This window comes from Dromaius novaehollandiae, chromosome 4, assembly GCF_036370855.1.
Source record: "Dromaius novaehollandiae isolate bDroNov1 chromosome 4, bDroNov1.hap1, whole genome shotgun sequence".
NCBI lineage: Eukaryota > Metazoa > Chordata > Aves > Casuariiformes > Dromaiidae > Dromaius > Dromaius novaehollandiae.
This window is the reverse complement of record NC_088101.1, coordinates 78,954,497-78,972,170: the sequence shown is the minus strand read 5'-3', so window position 1 is coordinate 78,972,170 and position 17,674 is coordinate 78,954,497. Positions and strand designations below refer to the sequence as shown.

Here is a 17,674-nt window from a genome sequence, read left to right as displayed (position 1 = left end):
ATAGCAGAAGGTGACACTGATCCCCTCACCAGTGGTGCCACCACTCTATCACAGTATGGGGAGGCTGATGAACTGCCAGCCTCCAGAGCACCCACAGTGGAAACTTTCTCATCAGCTGAGGTTCAGGAACTCAGAACGCTGCATAGCTTCCACACCGAGATATTTTAGCTACCAGTCAGTCATGGGAGCCACACCTAGACAGTTCATAAGCTGCAGGGTAGCCACCCCAGCTTGTTCCAAAGTATATTGAATCACCACCCTTATTAAAAATAGCATAGGTCTCATTAACATCTCAATTTCTGGTTCCCCCACAAAAATGACTACACTTTGAGCCTCTGAACATAAAGGCGTACATCTTTACCTCCAAGGCATCCAAATCCCCCACTCCCAGCCTTTTAAATAAAAAAAAAAAAAAGAAATGTCTTGAATTTGGGAGAAATGGAGATCAACATCTAAATTTTTTGGTGGATGGGCTGCTACCTCGGATGAAGAAAAAGATCGTATTTGGCCAGCACTGCTATCTTGTGGTTGAGGGAATGAGGGCTCTTGTGACCCACTGGCAGGGTAAATTACTGCCTCACACAGGGGTCTGAAACATTGGAGCCGTTGTTTGCACAAGGAGGATCCAACTTGTTTCTATATTGCAAACAGAAAAATGGCAGCCTCACTACTCAGTGAAAGCTGCTACATCCATAAGAAGCAGTTTTCCTCCTGATTTTAGACTGTTACCCTCTATCTCCCACCTAATGTAAACACTGAAAACAGCATTCTTTCATCAGCTGCTAAAAAAATTAGGAAGACAACTCTATTTAACTATCAGGCCTTTGAGCCTCCCGACAATCTTATCTTTACCCTGCAATTTGAAGATCTACATTTAAGGTCAAACAAGATTCTTGTATACCTTCAAATCTAGAAAACAAGGTTAGATACTCTCCATCCCTCTAAATATCATACTGAAAACATTTTCAGCACTGGACAATCCTCTCTGATCAATGAGTCTAAACTTGAGATATTTACAGCAGCGTAAACCCCTACGGGTCCCATATAAGTAATATTTCTAGAGACCCTCTGGCTTTAAAGGTCAAGTCCAAGGACCAAGTCACTTTCTGCACTGGGACATTTTTAAATTCAAATTACAACTGCACCTTTTGCATTTCACGTGTGAACATGTGGCTAAAAACTTCAAAGCTCAAAACAACGCATGTTAAATAGCATCTACACAAAATATTTCATAGCCTCTAGCCATCATAGTAAATAATCCCATCAAATTTTATACCTCAGCATCATTTTGGTGGTCAGAAAAAAAATTCAGCTGTGCAGTGATTTAAAGTATGTTACTAATTCTGAACCCTTCTCCTGTTCCCAGTCACAAACTTACTTGAAAAATTCAAAGAGTTCAGGAACTTCTGTAAATAGCTGAAACTAATTTTTCAACTCTGTATTAACATTTATACATCTTTGTCATGTCCATTAATAGAAACCACTAATAAGCCTTAACAGCAATGGTCATACTGTCCCACTAAAATACTTTGTTACTTAAGCTTTAGAAAGCAATTAAGACTATCACAATGCTTGGCTGGCTCTTAACTTGTTTGAAACCGTTTGATAGAGATTTACTCATCTGTACTTTTCTTATCTGTTATTTCTAAATGAGCCTCCTCTAAGGAAAGCACAAGTTATTCCATGTACTATACTTCTTATAGTATTCTGCTCCCCACACGCTTTTTCTACGTGAAAATTCTACAGATGTGCGATACTTTCAGTCTACTTCGCAGTATTTAAAAGACCACAGCAGATTACTGTGATCCACTCGCTCTGTTCCCTTTTGGAGAAAGATGTCTTAGTCAGGAGTTATTCCTGGAGTGATGAAAGTTAACCTCTTACCCATGTCTACAGGCATGATCTAGCTGCACGTTTTAGCCTGACGGACCAACTAAGAAAAACCTCTTGTTCTTTTAGACAAGACATGTCAGAAACATTTAAATAGCAGCAGGGAGTGAGGGAGGCAGAGGAGAGAAATCCTTTCCTTCGATCAGAATTAAGTTTTATAAAATCAGACTTTGCAATTTTACTCTTCAACTATGCTATTTTATCAGATTTACTTTCAGGGAAGTAATACAAATGAGTCATACTTGTTGTATCTATTTTTTTGACCAGTCCCCTCCCTTTGGCATGAAAAGGCACTCCTGCAGTCTTCTTGAGCTGCTGTGCAGTTTCTGTTGCTAAAAAGAAAAGAGCTTTAGTTATTACAAAACATGCATTGGAAAAATACAACATATTGCTTCTATGTTAAAAAAAAATTAACTAAAACAGAAAAAGATGGGAATAGCCACAAAATAAATAAATTTTAATCTAAAAATAGATCATTTAGGTTTGGCAAATGCAGTATTTGCGGAAAATGCAAAATCAACATGACTATGTCACTGACAGAATAGCCTGAATTTAAAAAAAAAAAAAGTTATCAAAGTAGACAAATTATCCAAGAAAAAAAAGGAACAATTAAAGAAAACTTCATAAAATATAAAAAGCTACAGGCCTTGTATCACCTACTCATGTCACAAGCAAGAAAGAAGAAGGTGCTGCAACAGAACAGTACAGAGGCACAAAGTATTTTAAGATCACTCAGTTAATGCAGCCACCACCAATTTATATATGTGTATCATATTTTGCCTTTGTCAGTGAAAGCCCTCTTGGCTTTCACCCTCTATAGCCATACTGAGCAAAAGAAAGTATGAATTAGCAGCTCTTGTTCCCTCTTACAAAAACATGATAAAATAAAACTAGGTTCTCCTTTCAGTTTTGTTGCAAGAGCTTCAACCAAAGCTTTCCCTCACAAGTCTTCACAACCAGCTGTTAAACACTGACTGTGACACAAGAGAAACTATCTGTGCTTTAAAAACATATAGCTTTTTGTATGCCTTGAAATCTGGACATCTGAAACCTGGATTTAAATCGAGATTAGCGTTTTAATGTAATCATGGCCAGAATGACTCTCACCTGCTCCTCCACACGACTATGTATCAAAGGGGAGAGGGAGAGGGAAATCAGTCAGCAAAGCCCTTATAACAGAAAATTATAATGTATATTCCTGTATTCTGGAGAAAACAACTGAATATAAGTTTTCCTTTTATAATTTAATCTGTTACTCAATCTTATCAACTAGGTATAATACTACTTACACTTCTGCAAAAGTTCAGCTCGGAGAGTAGCACTTTTAGGTTTCCTTTTCAGCTGGAAGTGTTTCACTGGGGGAGTAAGTGGCCCAGCTAGTGTTGTCAAGGCATTTTTGTTTAAGTACTGGCATTCCAACGGCAACATAGCTGATGTTTCACATTCGCTTACTGCATAAAGAGTTAACACAGTACACATGGGTATAAGCAGCTCTTTGACAGATGATTATAAAACATATTAAAACTAGACTGTATAGCTGTTTTAAAGTTTTAGAGTCTCTGTTTAAATACCAAGAGAGTAATTTAATTTTAATTATTAGGATTAACTAAAATAGAGAAGAAATCAAAGGGTTTTTTTCTCCTTAAACACCAAGTTCCAGAATTACAGGAATCTAATACATGTTATTATTTTCAAAGAGGAGAAAAAGATAAAAAAGATGGAATTCTCAGATTCCATAAAACTTGCACATAAAAAGGAGACTACCAAACGGAAGTCCAAAGTAAGAGAACAATATGCTTCACCTCTAGGCTATTCTATTATTGGTCTACTGCAAACTAACTCCAAGATTGTTTCTGTCCATTAATACCTAAAGGTTTTTTCTAGGCAATTTGCTAAATCAATTCCATTGTAGTAGGAGCCGTTTTTGCATCACTATTTACTACATTATTTGAAGCAGCAACTGTGCAAACACCTGAGCCAGTATTTTTAACTCCTAGGCACTCCACAGTAGGCTGGACATCAGCAACAGAGCTCTCCTCATGTCCATTTTTCCCCGCCACCTCCTACCACTTGTTGGCCAGAGGAAGACTTGCAGCAAACAGAGGCACCCATCTGCACAGCACAGTGGGTAGTACCTCCACACGGACGAGGCTGTCCAGGCAAGGCACTGCGGAAACAGACCCTTGCTGTCTTCTCTAGTACCACAACACTCAAGACACAGCAGTACATGAAGAAAAATTATTAAGTTGTAGTAACTCAGTTATTACCTGTTGATGTTCTACAACGCTATTAAAGCCACACTAACTTGTGTGTTGCTTTTCATAAACATTTAGGATAATACCTGACATAAAAGTTCTGATGATTCATGAAAAAATAATTTAAGAGGTTACCATTCATCAAATATCTCAGTTTACAGTCCCAAATACTCAGTTTACAGATAGCGAGACATGGCCTTACTGCTTGTTCTAATACCAATGCTGTTACAATGGTAAGACTGGCTGTGAAAAAACAAGCTATAAGAAAAGTATCATATTTCTGTAATTTCCAACAACAGAAAAGGCTTACCTTTTTCTCTAAGCTCTCCTAAAATATCTTGAACATTGGGATTCTGTTCTTCAAGATCAAGGTTAAGGGAGCCAGTATCTGGAAAGGATTTTAAAATATCAGCTACCATTAAGACCCAGGGGTCTGAATCCAAGGTAGCGAGCTGGATAATTTCAGTCAGTGCCCCTTTCATCTAACAAAAAAAGAAAAAGAAAATCAGCCAATTGGAAACAGTCTTAAACAGGCTGTAGTTGGAAACTTAAAAATTAAAAAAAAAAAAAAGCACAAACATGCACAATATTTTACTACCAGGGAAGGGAAGAAGGAGACTGCTTCCACATAGTTATACATTAACTCTAGAACTAAGCAAAGAATGAACCAAGATAATTTTTTTTATACTGCTTTAGGTCAACCTAAACCAGGTTTGTTTACAGTTCTTGGCAACTCAGTTTTCTTTTAGCATTGATTTTTTTTTTTTTTTTTTTTTTTTTTTTTTAACAGCCAGGTTCTTGCAGGAGTGTCTCCTTATGTTCTACACCTTGCTTACACTCCCAGTGTATCCCAACTTTATATTAAGTGATCAGGATATCCAAACAAAATAAAAGTTATTTAGAAAGGGAATCTGAATGAAGACATGTCCCTTACTGGGCTACGGAATAAAACAGCAGACAGACCATATTTACATCATGTGAACATAAAATAAGTTCTCAAAATTTTAATTAAATTTAGACTGAAATAAATTGTTTCATGTTGAATCAAACTATATCGTTTGGAAAAATCTACTCATTACAGAAGTACACCCAGCCTTCTAATGTGCCACGAGTAACAAGATTTTTCCATCTGTTCAAAGTTTCTATAGTGAGAAAAAATCATTTAAGTTAAGCATCTATCTTAAAAAGAGGTAGATAACATATAAGATTAGCAAAATGACATTTGTCACAGTAATTTTCTGAATTACTTATCAAGATGCCTGCCTGCTGTTGGCATTAGAAATGAAATCACAGCTACAGTCACCTGATTTTACACAGTGAGTTATGATTTCTTAGTTATTTTATTTCATTCATATGTAGCCAAACCCTGAAATAAAAAGAAAGCGTTCAGTTTTTAAGAAAGCTCTTATGTAAGCATTAAAACTATTAGTCTTATAAAACTAAGATGTTCAAGATGTAACGTGCCTATCAAGCCACAAAACATAACAGAATAAAATTTCGTGGCAAGTATTTAGACATATTCCATCTATTCAGTATTAGCACTAAAGACCTTAAGCAAGTATAAGAAAAATACTTGAATTCTGCCTTCTTGCATCCCGTTGTGCTTACATATCGTGGCACAATGTCTATAGGTTTCCAAACACAGTCAGAAAAACAAAAGATTGATCTTATGCTATATTTCTCTTTATTTAGAACTGGGTTTTTCTTATATGAACATAATTTAATAAGCTTACTCTACTCATGCAATTCTTCTAAGAGATAAAAGTTAAACTTCTGCCATCTCTTTCTCGAGCACTTTTAGACCTCACTATTCTAAGTCAGATAAACATTGACATTTCTCAATTCCGTTCACCCACACGCAGATGTTATTGCCCTGTCACTTTAGTCAGGTATAAAATTGTGTTAGAGGAACAGCCTGTCATTTAGCATTGCTTCTTTTAGTGCTCATGTTCATACACTCACAAAATGAACCAGATCCGTTCATTTGATTGAAAACTAGCATCTCCCTATAGCTTTCAGCCTAATCAGACCCTTGCTGCGGTCACTGCAGTGACACAAGCGCTAGATAAGGACAGGAGGGGAGGCAGAACGAAGAAACACAAGAGTCAACTGACATTTTCAGTGGCATTATTGATTTATTTTGGATTAAAGTGACTACATAACCACGACCACACAGTTTTGACTTGTCATCAAATTCAACCAACGCGCAACACAGAGAATCAATTTCTAAGAGTTTCTGATCTTTGTTGCCCTCTATCACTCATTTCTTTCTCGGAAAGTGTAAGAGAACCCAGATTCCAGAGAACAGAGACACGGACAAATCTACGCCTAAACTACCCATCACAAGTTGCTTCTACTACAGTGCACGAGGGTTGCGTGAATACTATCCAGAGTTCCACGTTCTCCTATCTATTCTACAGGAATTACAGAATAGATTTATACAAAATACCTAAAAATTTAAAACAACATCTAATAAAAGCTGACAAAACTTACACCAGCTTTTATCTGGACACTACCAGTCCAGACAAATGAATAGAATACTTTTCTTTTTTTTTTTTTCCCTCCTTTTTTCCCCATCAAAACAAACTCAGAAAAACAACAATTGAAAGAAAAATATCTCCGGTATTCTCCCCATTTACCCATATCTGCTCCACAAAACTCGCATTTGCACCAGAAGTTCGCAACATGCCTATATCATGTATATTCCTACAGAGTTCTTGCCTGGGCAAATTATATTGACACTGCTTGGAGGGCAGTCAAAGCTCAGGCAACTTACTTATCCCCACAACCCACTGCTTCACAGGGTTTTGGTTCCTTCAGGGAAGGAACAACTTTTTGTCCAGTGCTGAACAAGTAATATTATCACAAGTCCTCGTGAAAGATGGCGAAGGAACAGTCACTGTTATATACAGTCAAGCAAAGCTATGCACTGGGAGCTAACCAAAGACCATGCCTGAATATAGGTTTGCATTGAACAAGCCTGGATTTGAGTTTTTACTCAGGTTTAGCCTTCTTAAGGCAATTTATACATACGCTCCCAGTTCCCTGTTGAATTTATAATTTTTTTTCCAGCTGCCAGATTTATTTTCATTTGTGGTTTGAGCATGCATGAAGTGCAACTCAACATAAAACAAAATCCTACGTACAATTTTACTATTACTTTTCAGAGCCATAATCCCAAGCTCTTAATTGTGTAAGACTGCAACACTGGATCAGTAAGTTGGAGTCCCATCAGCTCCAACCAGAGTCTTGTTGAGCATGAATCTCAAGATCTGATGCAACATGTTCTGGCAGTTCTCTCATCTAAGACTCAAGGATATTAAAGCATTTTTCTCAGCCTGCTGGCACAATAAGGCACAGGGCACAACTAAGAGACACTTAACCAGAAAGGATCAGGCAGGATGGAAGAAGTCTAGGAACAGAGACAAAGGCAGATTGACAATGGTTGTGCAGGAAAAATATAGGCACAGCACCATGGGAAGGCATGAAAAAGGAAACATCACTAGAAATACACAAAATGATAGCTCCAGTGAGACTTCTTGCAAAGAATTCCCATTCATTTGCCTTCTATTATGCCTAAATTAACATAAATGACTAAACCTATATACTAATGCATTCACAGTTGGCTAATAAACCTAATCATGTTTTAATCTTTCAGGGTCCACTAAGAATGTGATATTTAATAGGAATCTATATTACTATAGAGCATTTGCATTACATTAAGCACATGGGAAAGCAGGCAGTATTATTATTATTTATGTGATACAGAATTAGGATGGATCAAATACACTGTTGTGTATGCTTTCTGCAGTTTTTCATGATTAAAATACAAGTGGCCAAGAGTAATATTAAACACACTGTATTACACCACAGAAAAACAAAAAATATTAAGTGGTGGCCAGAAAGAGACATGGCAGCCTGTTCTGAACCAGGAGAAAAGGGAGTATCGTACACACTCTTATTTCTTTGCACTAATATTCCATAATTCGCACTTGTATGAATAGAGAGCTCCCTATTCACATAAGCAAGCATGAAGAAACAGTCTTCACTTTTGCTCTCTTCAGCATAGCTGCAATAATAAGAAGGCAAATCACTCCAGGGATAGGCAGCATCTTTCTCTCAAAATATTTCAGAGCACAGAAGCACACTGTCCTCATTCCAGATTTGATTATAACATCATAGTCTAACCCTAAACAAATAAATGAAATGCTGGCACAAAAATACTGCGCTTGCCTTTGTGAATCAGGTTAACAAGTGTATAATACACAAAGTAAATAGAAGTAACTGTTCTGCCAAATTACCCCTGAAACTCTACTCAGCACTACAGTGAGCTTTAGGCATCATTTCAAATAAGCATGATTATCTAGAAAAGATTTAGCAGATAAAAGGTTGGGGGAGGGAGCAGGGTGATTCAGAAGTTAGCAAATTCTACCTAGAGAACTGCAGCAGGAAAGGATATTTTGCACAACTGTCTGCAAAATACACTTAAGTGTTAAAAAGAAAATGAGAGCCAATTATTCCTATTAGAGGGAATGAACAAGCAGTAATGAGATTCATAGCATGATTAAAAAAAAAAAGCAGGCTCATTACCTATCCCACATGGGTATTATGAGGATTAAGTCACTAGTATCTACACAATATTTGCAGTGTCAAATGAAAAAAAAAAGTAGTATGAAAATACCAGGATATTACATTTTAGAAAAAACATAACACTTAGGGGACTGAGCTTTCAAGAGAACTGATTGAAGATTCACTTGTCTAGACTGAACCCTTCTCAGAGATTTAGGTAGGACCAGCAGCCAATTAAATCCCTTCTAAAGCAAATACCACCATACTTCTTCTGAACTCCACATAACTTCTTATTTAGATGTCTGCCCCCAAAAAGGTTTTCATGCTTTTCTAACCCTTAGTTTAAATGCTATTATTAAGAGAAGTGGGGGAAAAAAAAGAAAAGGATTTTTGAAGAGAAAACAATCAAGTACAACCTGTTACTTAGACAGGGGCATATCATTTAACATGTTACATGGCAAACCAGTAACACAGCCTGCATCTATCATCAAGATTCATAAGCTTCACAAAGCTGGTGCAGTACAGGTTCTAATACTATTAAGTTTTCAAATGCCAGCTCCGTGCTTCTCACACACAATTGATACAGCTGGCACATGACAAGTCAGGAAAAATATACATATGACTTTCCCAACATAAGTACTTTCACAGTGAAGTTAAATAGTTTTCAGAGATCAATAACAGAGTCAAAGTGATTTCTAACTGAAAGATTTCATTTCTGGATAGCCACAGTACTCTATATTGGTGTACTTCCGCTAGCAAAAAGACTATGTCCAGCACTGTATAATACACAGTGCAGAGAACACTGTATAGAAATACAGAACACAGTGCATGGAGAGGGGGAGGAGGTGAAGAACACACACACATACATATGGTGTGTGTATTTACAGAACTGAACACCAGTACAAAACAGTTTTCAGCTTTATGGTTAATAAATGCGTCAAATATCCAATACCAGCTACAGCACCCCAAACCATGAGAACAAGTTATGTAACAAACCTTCATAAACACAACTTTATTTTAGCAAATTCACTACAAGATGAAGAATATCTGATAAGACAACATTCCCTTTAGTTAGCAGTTTTGTTACACTGGCATTTTTTATCATTTATAGGAGGAAGTCTATAATGAAATCAGTCTATAATAAAATAAATCAGACCTATTAGCAAAGTTAAGGGTTTCTATCTCATCTTTTTCTTTAATTTAATAACAACTTCTTTATTGAGAGGAAGGATAAAAGAGATGTCCCTGAAGTAATTAAAATAAATTACAGGTACTTTGCAAAGCACTGAAAAGAGAGTAAAACCCTAGCTCTAGACCAAGCATGCTCTGGGTAAAAGACTGAATTTATGACTGACTTCAAAAACTCTACCGAAGAACTGAAAAATCCCACAACATTCTATTTTTGTTACGGCAGTAGTAGTAAAAGTTTTTATATTTGGAACACAGCTGATCACTTTAACCTCCATATTAAGAGGCACAGCAACCAGCTTGCTCTTCTTCATCGTACACTTCATCTCCACCACTAACAAAAGCGCAAATCAAGTGAAGTGGCCTGTTGCCATCTTACTTAATTTGAATGAGTCTTAAAAAAGTTAAGTGTATTATAAGTCCAGTGAACACTTGTGCAGCATTTCAATCAATTATTTGAGTTCACTTGAATTGCTGCTCCCTCACCACAGAGCTGGCATTTGAGCGTAACTCATGAAGGTCCCTAGGCTTCTCAAAATTCCCTCCTCTTAGGCCTAAAAACACCACTAGTTTGTTAGCTTTCACCAAATATTGCCAGATTCTTCTTCCAAGCTATTTAGATTTTCACACTACTTGAGAAGAATTTTGCATACTTGGAGTTCGTGGGAACTTAGGGGTAGTTCCTCACCCCCCTTTCCCGGCCTTGGTTATTTTGTTTGTACAAAACAAAATTGCATTTGTCACAAATAAGAATGCTTGTGCACTGGACAGGCACAAGGTACAAATACAAAACAGAGGAAACATATGCTGACCAAAAAGTGTCTTTTTAAAAGCAACTGCAGTCCTGTGCAACAGAGTAACAATCATACAGATAATCTGGCAAGCCAGACCCTGTCATACACTAAACTACTGATGAGAAGCTTAGTGTGCAGAAGTAGTGTACAATAATCCAAATTATGCACAGTCTCCCCACACCCTGTCTAGTATAGACTTCCATTAAGTGTAAGCACAGCCTATCCATGAAACGGACTGCTACAAGCACAACTGAGGATACTGCACACAAAAAGCTGAAGCTCAAACTACTCACAATCTCCAAAATTGCTATCAGAAACCAGCACCATACATGCTGGAAGGTGGACAGGAGTTCCTCCAACTTAGCTGGAGAAACTCAATGGTTCCCAATCTTTCTCCAGTTATTACCCCAAACATCAGTAGCTGCCTGCTGGTAAGAACAAGCCAGCTGCAGATGATGCACAGCCCAGAGCCAAGCGAATAAAATCTGCTGGATCTGTGCTGACTCCCTACAAAGTTGGGTCAGAATCCAGCCAGCCAGATTATTAGCTGGGGAAAGGACAGTAAAGGAAAGAACTAGTACCTCCCAGAAAAATAAGAGGAGGCAAGAAACCATGACAACTTTCTCCAGCAAATCCTGGCTACAAGAAGGTGGGGAAAACACTGTCCAGTGCAAACCCCAGACCTTCCATTTTCAAAGTTTCAGCACTTGCTGCTGTCCTTCCTAAATCCAATATATTCAACTCAGGACATCTACACAGCTGCCAGCATTAAGGAGAGTAAAAGGGATCTTGTCCACGTTATTGTTCGCAGCCAATCTTACCTCTGTGGCCTAAACTTAGGGCAAGCGCTGGCTCAGAGAAGCCCTCCCCCCCCCCCCCCCCCATGCACCAAAAGTGTCCCCAAACTCTAGCAAAACATAGCCCTACAGCTACAAGTCTGCCTGGATATGTAAGAAGGGTTTCAGGCTGAAACCCAAGCCCTGCTTTCAAAAAGTCTAGCGTCAACCGGATTCCCTCAGGAGCAGGAAGAGAAGCAGCAGCAACGCTGCCACTCCGCTCCCGCATCAGGGGGAATCCGAGCATTTTTCCTCACGTCGAGGGCCCAAACCTCCAAGCGGGGCCTCAACAGGCTACACTACGGGGGGGGGCAAACAAACAAAAGAAACAAAACAAAAGCCACGCACACAACCAAACTGCCAGGGCGGAGCGGGGATGTCCGTGGGGAAGACGCTCGTTATTTCCCTCCCGCCTCCAGGAAGCGGCCGCGGCTCGCCTCCCCCTCACGGCCGGCGCGGCCCGGCGAGCCCGCGCTAACGGCCGCCGCGGGGGAGGGGAGGGAGGGCAGGGGGCCCCGCAGGCTCCATTTAAAAAAGGGGAGGGGTGGTGCCCCCCTTCTCCCCTCACGCCACCTCCGACCCCCCCCCCCCCCCCGCCACACACACACACACGCACACGCTCCGTTTCGGTTAAGCTTCCCGCGCAACGCCCTGCCCCCCGCCCTCACCTCATCCACTGCCCGGCGGGGCAGGTGCAGCATCCCCAGGAGCAGCTTGAGCTTGACGGCCGAAGAGAGGCCGTGGAAACAGAGGCGGATGTTGTCGATCACCGAAGCCGTGAGCAGCGAGGCAATGCTCGGCGGCGCCCACAGCTCGTCTGTGGAGCCCAGTTTGTTGTGCAGCCACAGGCCAGTGTCGCTTTCCCGCATCGACGCCATCTTGGGAGCGGGGCGAAAAAAGAGGGGATTCTCCACGGGCATTTTATGAAGACACCTAAAGGGAGGAAGGAGGGGGTGAGGACCCCTGCGGGTCGCCGTCTTGTTCGTAACCCAAAATGGCGGCGCCCTGCGAGGGAACCTCGCTCTAGGGAAGGCGGAGATTCTTCCGTAATCTAAAATGGCGGCGCCCAAGTAGAGCAAAACATTGAGGCTCCTCTCATGTCTCGCTCAGATGCAAAATGGCGCCCGCCATGTTTTTTTTCTGCCGTATCGCAAGATGGCGTAGCCTCACCATGCGGAAGGTTTTCCGTCGGCCCTGGCTTGTTGCTCCTCACGCTCTGCCCTAACTTCTCCCAGACTCGCCTCGGCCGCGCAGGACCGAGAAGCAGGACCGGGGCAGCCAGCGCGCCCCGAAGCCAGGCGGAACAGCTGGGAGGCAGCGGCCAGGCCCCGCCCCTCTCCTCGGCGGGCGTCAGCCTCCCCCCCCCCCCCCCCCCCCCCGCCGCCTGCGCTTTCCCGCCTGCCGAGCCGCCACAGCGCGCTGCGCGGCCGTTGCTGAGGGCGGGAGAGGCGCCGAGGGCCCCGCTCGCAGCCCGCCCTGCCTCCCCGGGGCTGGGCCGCCGCTCGGCCCTCGCGACCTAGCGGTTGGCAGGGCCGCAGGTGGCACCACGTCCCCTTCCCTCGGCCTCCATACCCGCCCTCCGCCCGGGCCCGCAGCCCTGGCTCCTCGGAGACACCCTCAGTGCCCCTCTGGCCTCTCCTCGCTGTGTCTTTGGTCAGCCAACATTGAAAAAACCTGTCCCTTTTCCCCACCCTTTTCCATTTTTCCTGCCAGCAGACTGGGTGGCTTATTAGCACTAACAGCAAACTTAAGGCTCACCCACCTCCGTGTGTCCTGGGTCTCTCCTCTTCTCCTCTCCTCTGCGTGCCTGCGGCCTTCCTCCCGTCCAGACCACCCGCAGGGCTTGCCAGCACTGTGGCGGATGATGAAATCTCTGTGTAATGCTATGATTTGACAAAAAGAGAGTTAACTGCCTTTTTTGTTGAGACTCTTGTGCTGGGTGTTTCTGAGATTTAGGAAGTTATCCGTGCATCTGTAATGCTAGTGGTAGGTACTCTGAAATTTGGGGGTTATTATGTGTACACTTGCATTCCCCTGTGATTCAGCTCATGGTTATTTAAATATGAAAAATTAATCAATTACTTAAATCCCAGGAGAGTTGTTCAAGTATGGCACAAAGGGTTCATTTTAGTGTCTTTTCTAATTGAAATGAAAGCACAGGGGTTGTGGTAGGAGTACAAAGCAAATTCACTTGTTCTTTTCCTCTGTTTTAAGCTTTTGAAGGAGAATGTTTTTTTACAGCTTTCTTCCTACACAGGAGGTTACTTACAACCTGGCTTCTCTGTAAGAGCTGAGTAGTTGGTGCTGAGGAGCTTTACATTGACTCAACACTGTGTTGAGGAGTAGTTACTATATTCTTGTTCCCAACACCTGAACTTTGCTTTTACTAATTATACCATGTTGTTTAAAGCAGGCACCAACCTTGCTATGACTTAAGCTAAGCACATGCTTAACTGTAGTGCGAAATCTCACTGAGTTCATTGGAACTATTTGTTTCTTGGCAGGATTTTGGATCGTAGATTATCTAAGGTGGAGGTGGGTTGGAGAAAGTGAATCACAGGATACCCTGTGCTTTTTGCAGCTGATTGTGTTCAAGCAGTAGCTACCACATGGGATTAAACATGGAAACATGAGATGGTATGAGTGTTTTTTAAGCATCAGGGCTGATAAATACTCCACAGCTGCACAATGCAAAGAGTGGCATTGTACAGCCTCTCTCTGCCAGCTCACATGGGCTGAACATTTTCTGAAAAGGTGTCTTTGTTCTGGTAGGCTTGTGTGGGATTAGGTCCCATCTTGCTCAGGTGATGCCAAAGCTGCACGCCGATGGAAGATAAGGGAGTATTAGCACTTACTTTCTTTGTTCTTAAACTCTCTTGGGACATCTATTTCTGGCTACTATAAAGGGTTAAAGCAGTGGGTTGCATGGCTGTTTAGTCTGCTCTGGTGTAATTATTTTTATTTTCTTAGCTGAAGTGTGACGCCCAAAGAGAGTCTCTTCTCTGTACCTGGAATATAAGGTTTTATGTAGTAAATTTGGCTCCAGTCCTACCACCTGCAAATCTATGCCTATCAGCTGCTAACTGACCGGGCATGCAGAGCTTGTGGAGATTAAGACAAAATGCCGGCTATTTATAAGAGCACAGTTTTGTCCTGTCTAGTTACTACAACTTTAACTTTCTGTTTGAATATAGTAAAGCTTTATTGATTTTTAGTTAGATTTAGTGTAGTGTGAGTAGTGATTTTCAGAGTAATACGGCAAATACCAACGTGCTCGTTCCTCAAGGATTCATGAACCTATAGGTTCATGAAGTATACTTGATTTCTCTGAAAATGCTCGATATCCCACATAATGTTGGGTTACACAGATAACTGTCTGCGGACATTTTCTCCTCTGAGGCCCTAATTCAAAGTTTGTAATGCTGAATATCGAATTGTTGAGAAATGTTAAGAGCATGTTACAAGATGGGTCGAGGGGAGACAATCTAGATTCACTTCCCCAACTGCAACAGTATTCAAATAAAAGCAGAAATAGCCAAAGAGTCACATATTCGAATCCACTTTATATTTGTTTTAAGAAAGATAACTCTTCACCTCATACCAAAATCAGTGCTCCAGGGATTTCCTGTCCTGCTGTTTGTTTCACTACCTGTCCAAAAATATATATGCTGGGATGAGCTAGTCCTGCATCAGTGAGGGCAGCCTGCTGTGTTAGCTATCAGACTCAGGATAACTGTGTATATTCAGAAGGACATTACAAAGATAATGCCTAGAGGTTTCCTATTTTAGGGAGAAGCAGCAGCGCATCTCAGCTCGGCACCCAACTAAAGGAGTGGTACATTGATGGGCAGAGGGTTTGGAGAGGTGCTGGCACTGGGCGCTCAGTTAAGAAGCAGCAGCTTTTACTGTGTTTTAGAAAGCACTGAAGCATGTGCTATAAACATAGCATTAGCATTAGCAGTGGCACTAAGTTCCCACTGGCATCCTGCAATTGCAGCTATGACAGTTTCTGAGCCAACAGTGCTTCAGATTATGATTCATGCTATGATGACAGGGGCTGACCCAAGAAGGTAGACAAAGCAGTTGATTGTATAATGTAGTACTATATAGTACACCCAAACCCCCACGCACTATTAAAAGGATTCCATTAAGATTGAATAACTGAGATTTTGAAAACTATAATTAGGTTTGTCTGTGCTGCTTTATTTTTACTTCCCTTTGTGTAACTTGAGCATTCTAAACACTGCAAATGTTTAATGCATTCAGTGCTTCTGTACTTTTTTTTAAAGTGCAATTTTCTAAGTTTTGGAAGCATATTTTATCATGTGGTATCAGGCTGACACCTAAGTTTTCTGCATAGTTAAGACCTTTAGATCTGTCCCTGGAGCTAACAGAGTGACTGGCAGCCAGGCTGCCTTTGTGGCAACCAGCAACAGAAGTATTCTGTCAGTGCGTTTCAGGTGCACACCATTTTAAGGAAACACCGTTTTACTTTCATTACGTATACAATCAAACTATCATTAAGCTGCAATTGGTTCCATAAAATGATATTTATTATCACTTTTAATACCTGTCAATACATTTTAATTTTCGTTCAGTTCATAAAACTCTGCTTGTTATAACTTTTTACGTTTTCCTTTTGTGGGGGTGGTCTCTGGGCAGATTTTACTTGTTAAATACAAGTATGTGATTTTCATAACTCTCTTGCTTTTTTGTGGTCTTTTCCCTACACACAAACAAAATCCTGCATTTTAAAGTTAACCAGTCTTGATAAATGGAGTTTATTTGACCTGTCTTAAAACTCTTTGCTGTAGCAGTGGGATCTGAAGGGTGACTCTCAGAATTTGCTTCAACAAAAGCAGATTATTTGACTTCCTCAAGTCAAGTGCTAAGCTTACTTGTGTTAACCTCTTGCATCTGCTGTGACACAGCCAGTAACCTTCCCTACCAGACAAAGTCTTCTGAAACAGATATGACTATTCTGACAGAAATAAAAACAAAAATACCTCTGTAGCTATGAAAAGTTTACTGGCTGCATCCTCTCTTGTAAGTTTATGTGACATGATGGGCAGTAGCTACTGCAGGGGTGCACCATCTGGTTACCTGTGTCTACGATTATGTTTACATTGTCATCCCAACCCCTTTCTTATGACTTCAGCTACACAATTCTGTGATTTTTTTTTTTTTAATAAACTTCAAAATGGTGTAGTCTTCAAACCTAGAATGATGAAGGCCCATGAAGACAGCCTGTGAGAGGTGGAAATCAAACGGTCATTTCCTTTAAATCTTGTTCTAGAGTAGTTTCACTTGATATGCTACTACTTGTAGGCTCTGACATCTAAGTGGCTAGTGGGGCCTGATAGTTGAAGATTATCATCAGTGATAAAATAACTTCCTTAAAGTCTCTGCAGAGCTGCAACAGTGGCATACCTATGTGCAGTTCCCATCCTTGAGGAAACACAGCCTTCTCTGTTTGGAAGTCTTCTCCTTTTCCTGCATCCCCAGTTGTCACTAGCAGTAGCTCATCAGTATGGAGTTAGTGTGTCAATCCTTAGAGTTTCCATTACTTGGTACATACGGACCACTTTGAAGAAGATGTGGCCCTCCTAGCTAGGAAGGCATAGGGGATGATTAAGGGGACTTCGAAATTTTGGTTTGATCTCTGACAAAGTTTTCAGGGAAGACTGTTTGCCTCTTCATTACCCCCAGGGACATTGTTTGCCAAGACTCATCCATTTCTCTATTCTTTTCTCTCCTTTATTATGTTTGAGAAACTAATTTTTGTCTTCTTTTTATGCATGCAAAACTTAGGAATGTAGGACTGGAAGAGACCTCCTACATCACCATTTATACTCATAAGCAACATTATTACATCAGTCTTTTTATAAACTGTTAAATCCATCTTATAACTAGTTTCTTTTCCCTTTTTACTGAAGTCTGGAAGCTGTTCCAGAATCTCACTGCTCTGCTGAAGGTTTCTACCTTCTGGTTTCCGGACTAAATTATGTCCATTTCTTTGAAAAAAGTGCTCTTTTTCTTTCTGTGCACACTGGATAAGTCATTTAGTTAAAATAGAATTTGTCAGCTACTGTGAAAATTTTTACTCCTAAGTTCTCTGTTTTAATGACTGGGGAAAGTAACT

The 17,674-nt window shown here is 40.8% G+C and overlaps 2 protein-coding genes across 4 annotated transcripts in view; one reads left to right on the top strand and one right to left on the bottom strand.

Annotated features, from left to right (window-relative positions):
- NELFA (negative elongation factor complex member A) overlaps positions 1 to 13,393 on the bottom strand; it is a 29,506-nt gene extending 16,113 nt beyond the window's left edge. The window contains exons 1-5 of one of the 2 annotated variants that reach the window (XM_064511528.1): positions 13,295 to 13,393; positions 12,201 to 12,465; positions 4,456 to 4,627; positions 3,180 to 3,341; positions 2,133 to 2,222 (exon numbers count right to left, since the gene is read on the bottom strand). In XM_064511528.1, coding sequence (XP_064367598.1) covers positions 2,133 to 2,222; positions 3,180 to 3,341; positions 4,456 to 4,627; positions 12,201 to 12,452 — 676 coding nt within the window. In that variant the 5' untranslated portion in view covers positions 12,453 to 12,465; positions 13,295 to 13,393. Of the gene's footprint in view, positions 1 to 2,132; positions 2,223 to 3,179; positions 3,342 to 4,455; positions 4,628 to 12,200; positions 12,466 to 12,702; positions 12,879 to 13,294 lie in introns of those variants that run through there. The other variant, XM_026112737.2, reaches the window with a different exon arrangement.
- Positions 13,170 to 17,674, top strand: part of LOC112990793 (NELL2-interacting cell ontogeny regulator 1-like) — a 36,085-nt gene continuing 31,580 nt past the window's right edge. Inside the window, exon 1 of one of the 2 annotated variants that reach the window (XM_064511532.1) lies at positions 13,170 to 13,185. The gene's annotated coding sequence lies outside the window, so the exon portion shown is untranslated. Of the gene's footprint in view, positions 13,186 to 13,396; positions 13,519 to 17,674 lie in introns of those variants that run through there. The other variant, XM_064511531.1, reaches the window with a different exon arrangement.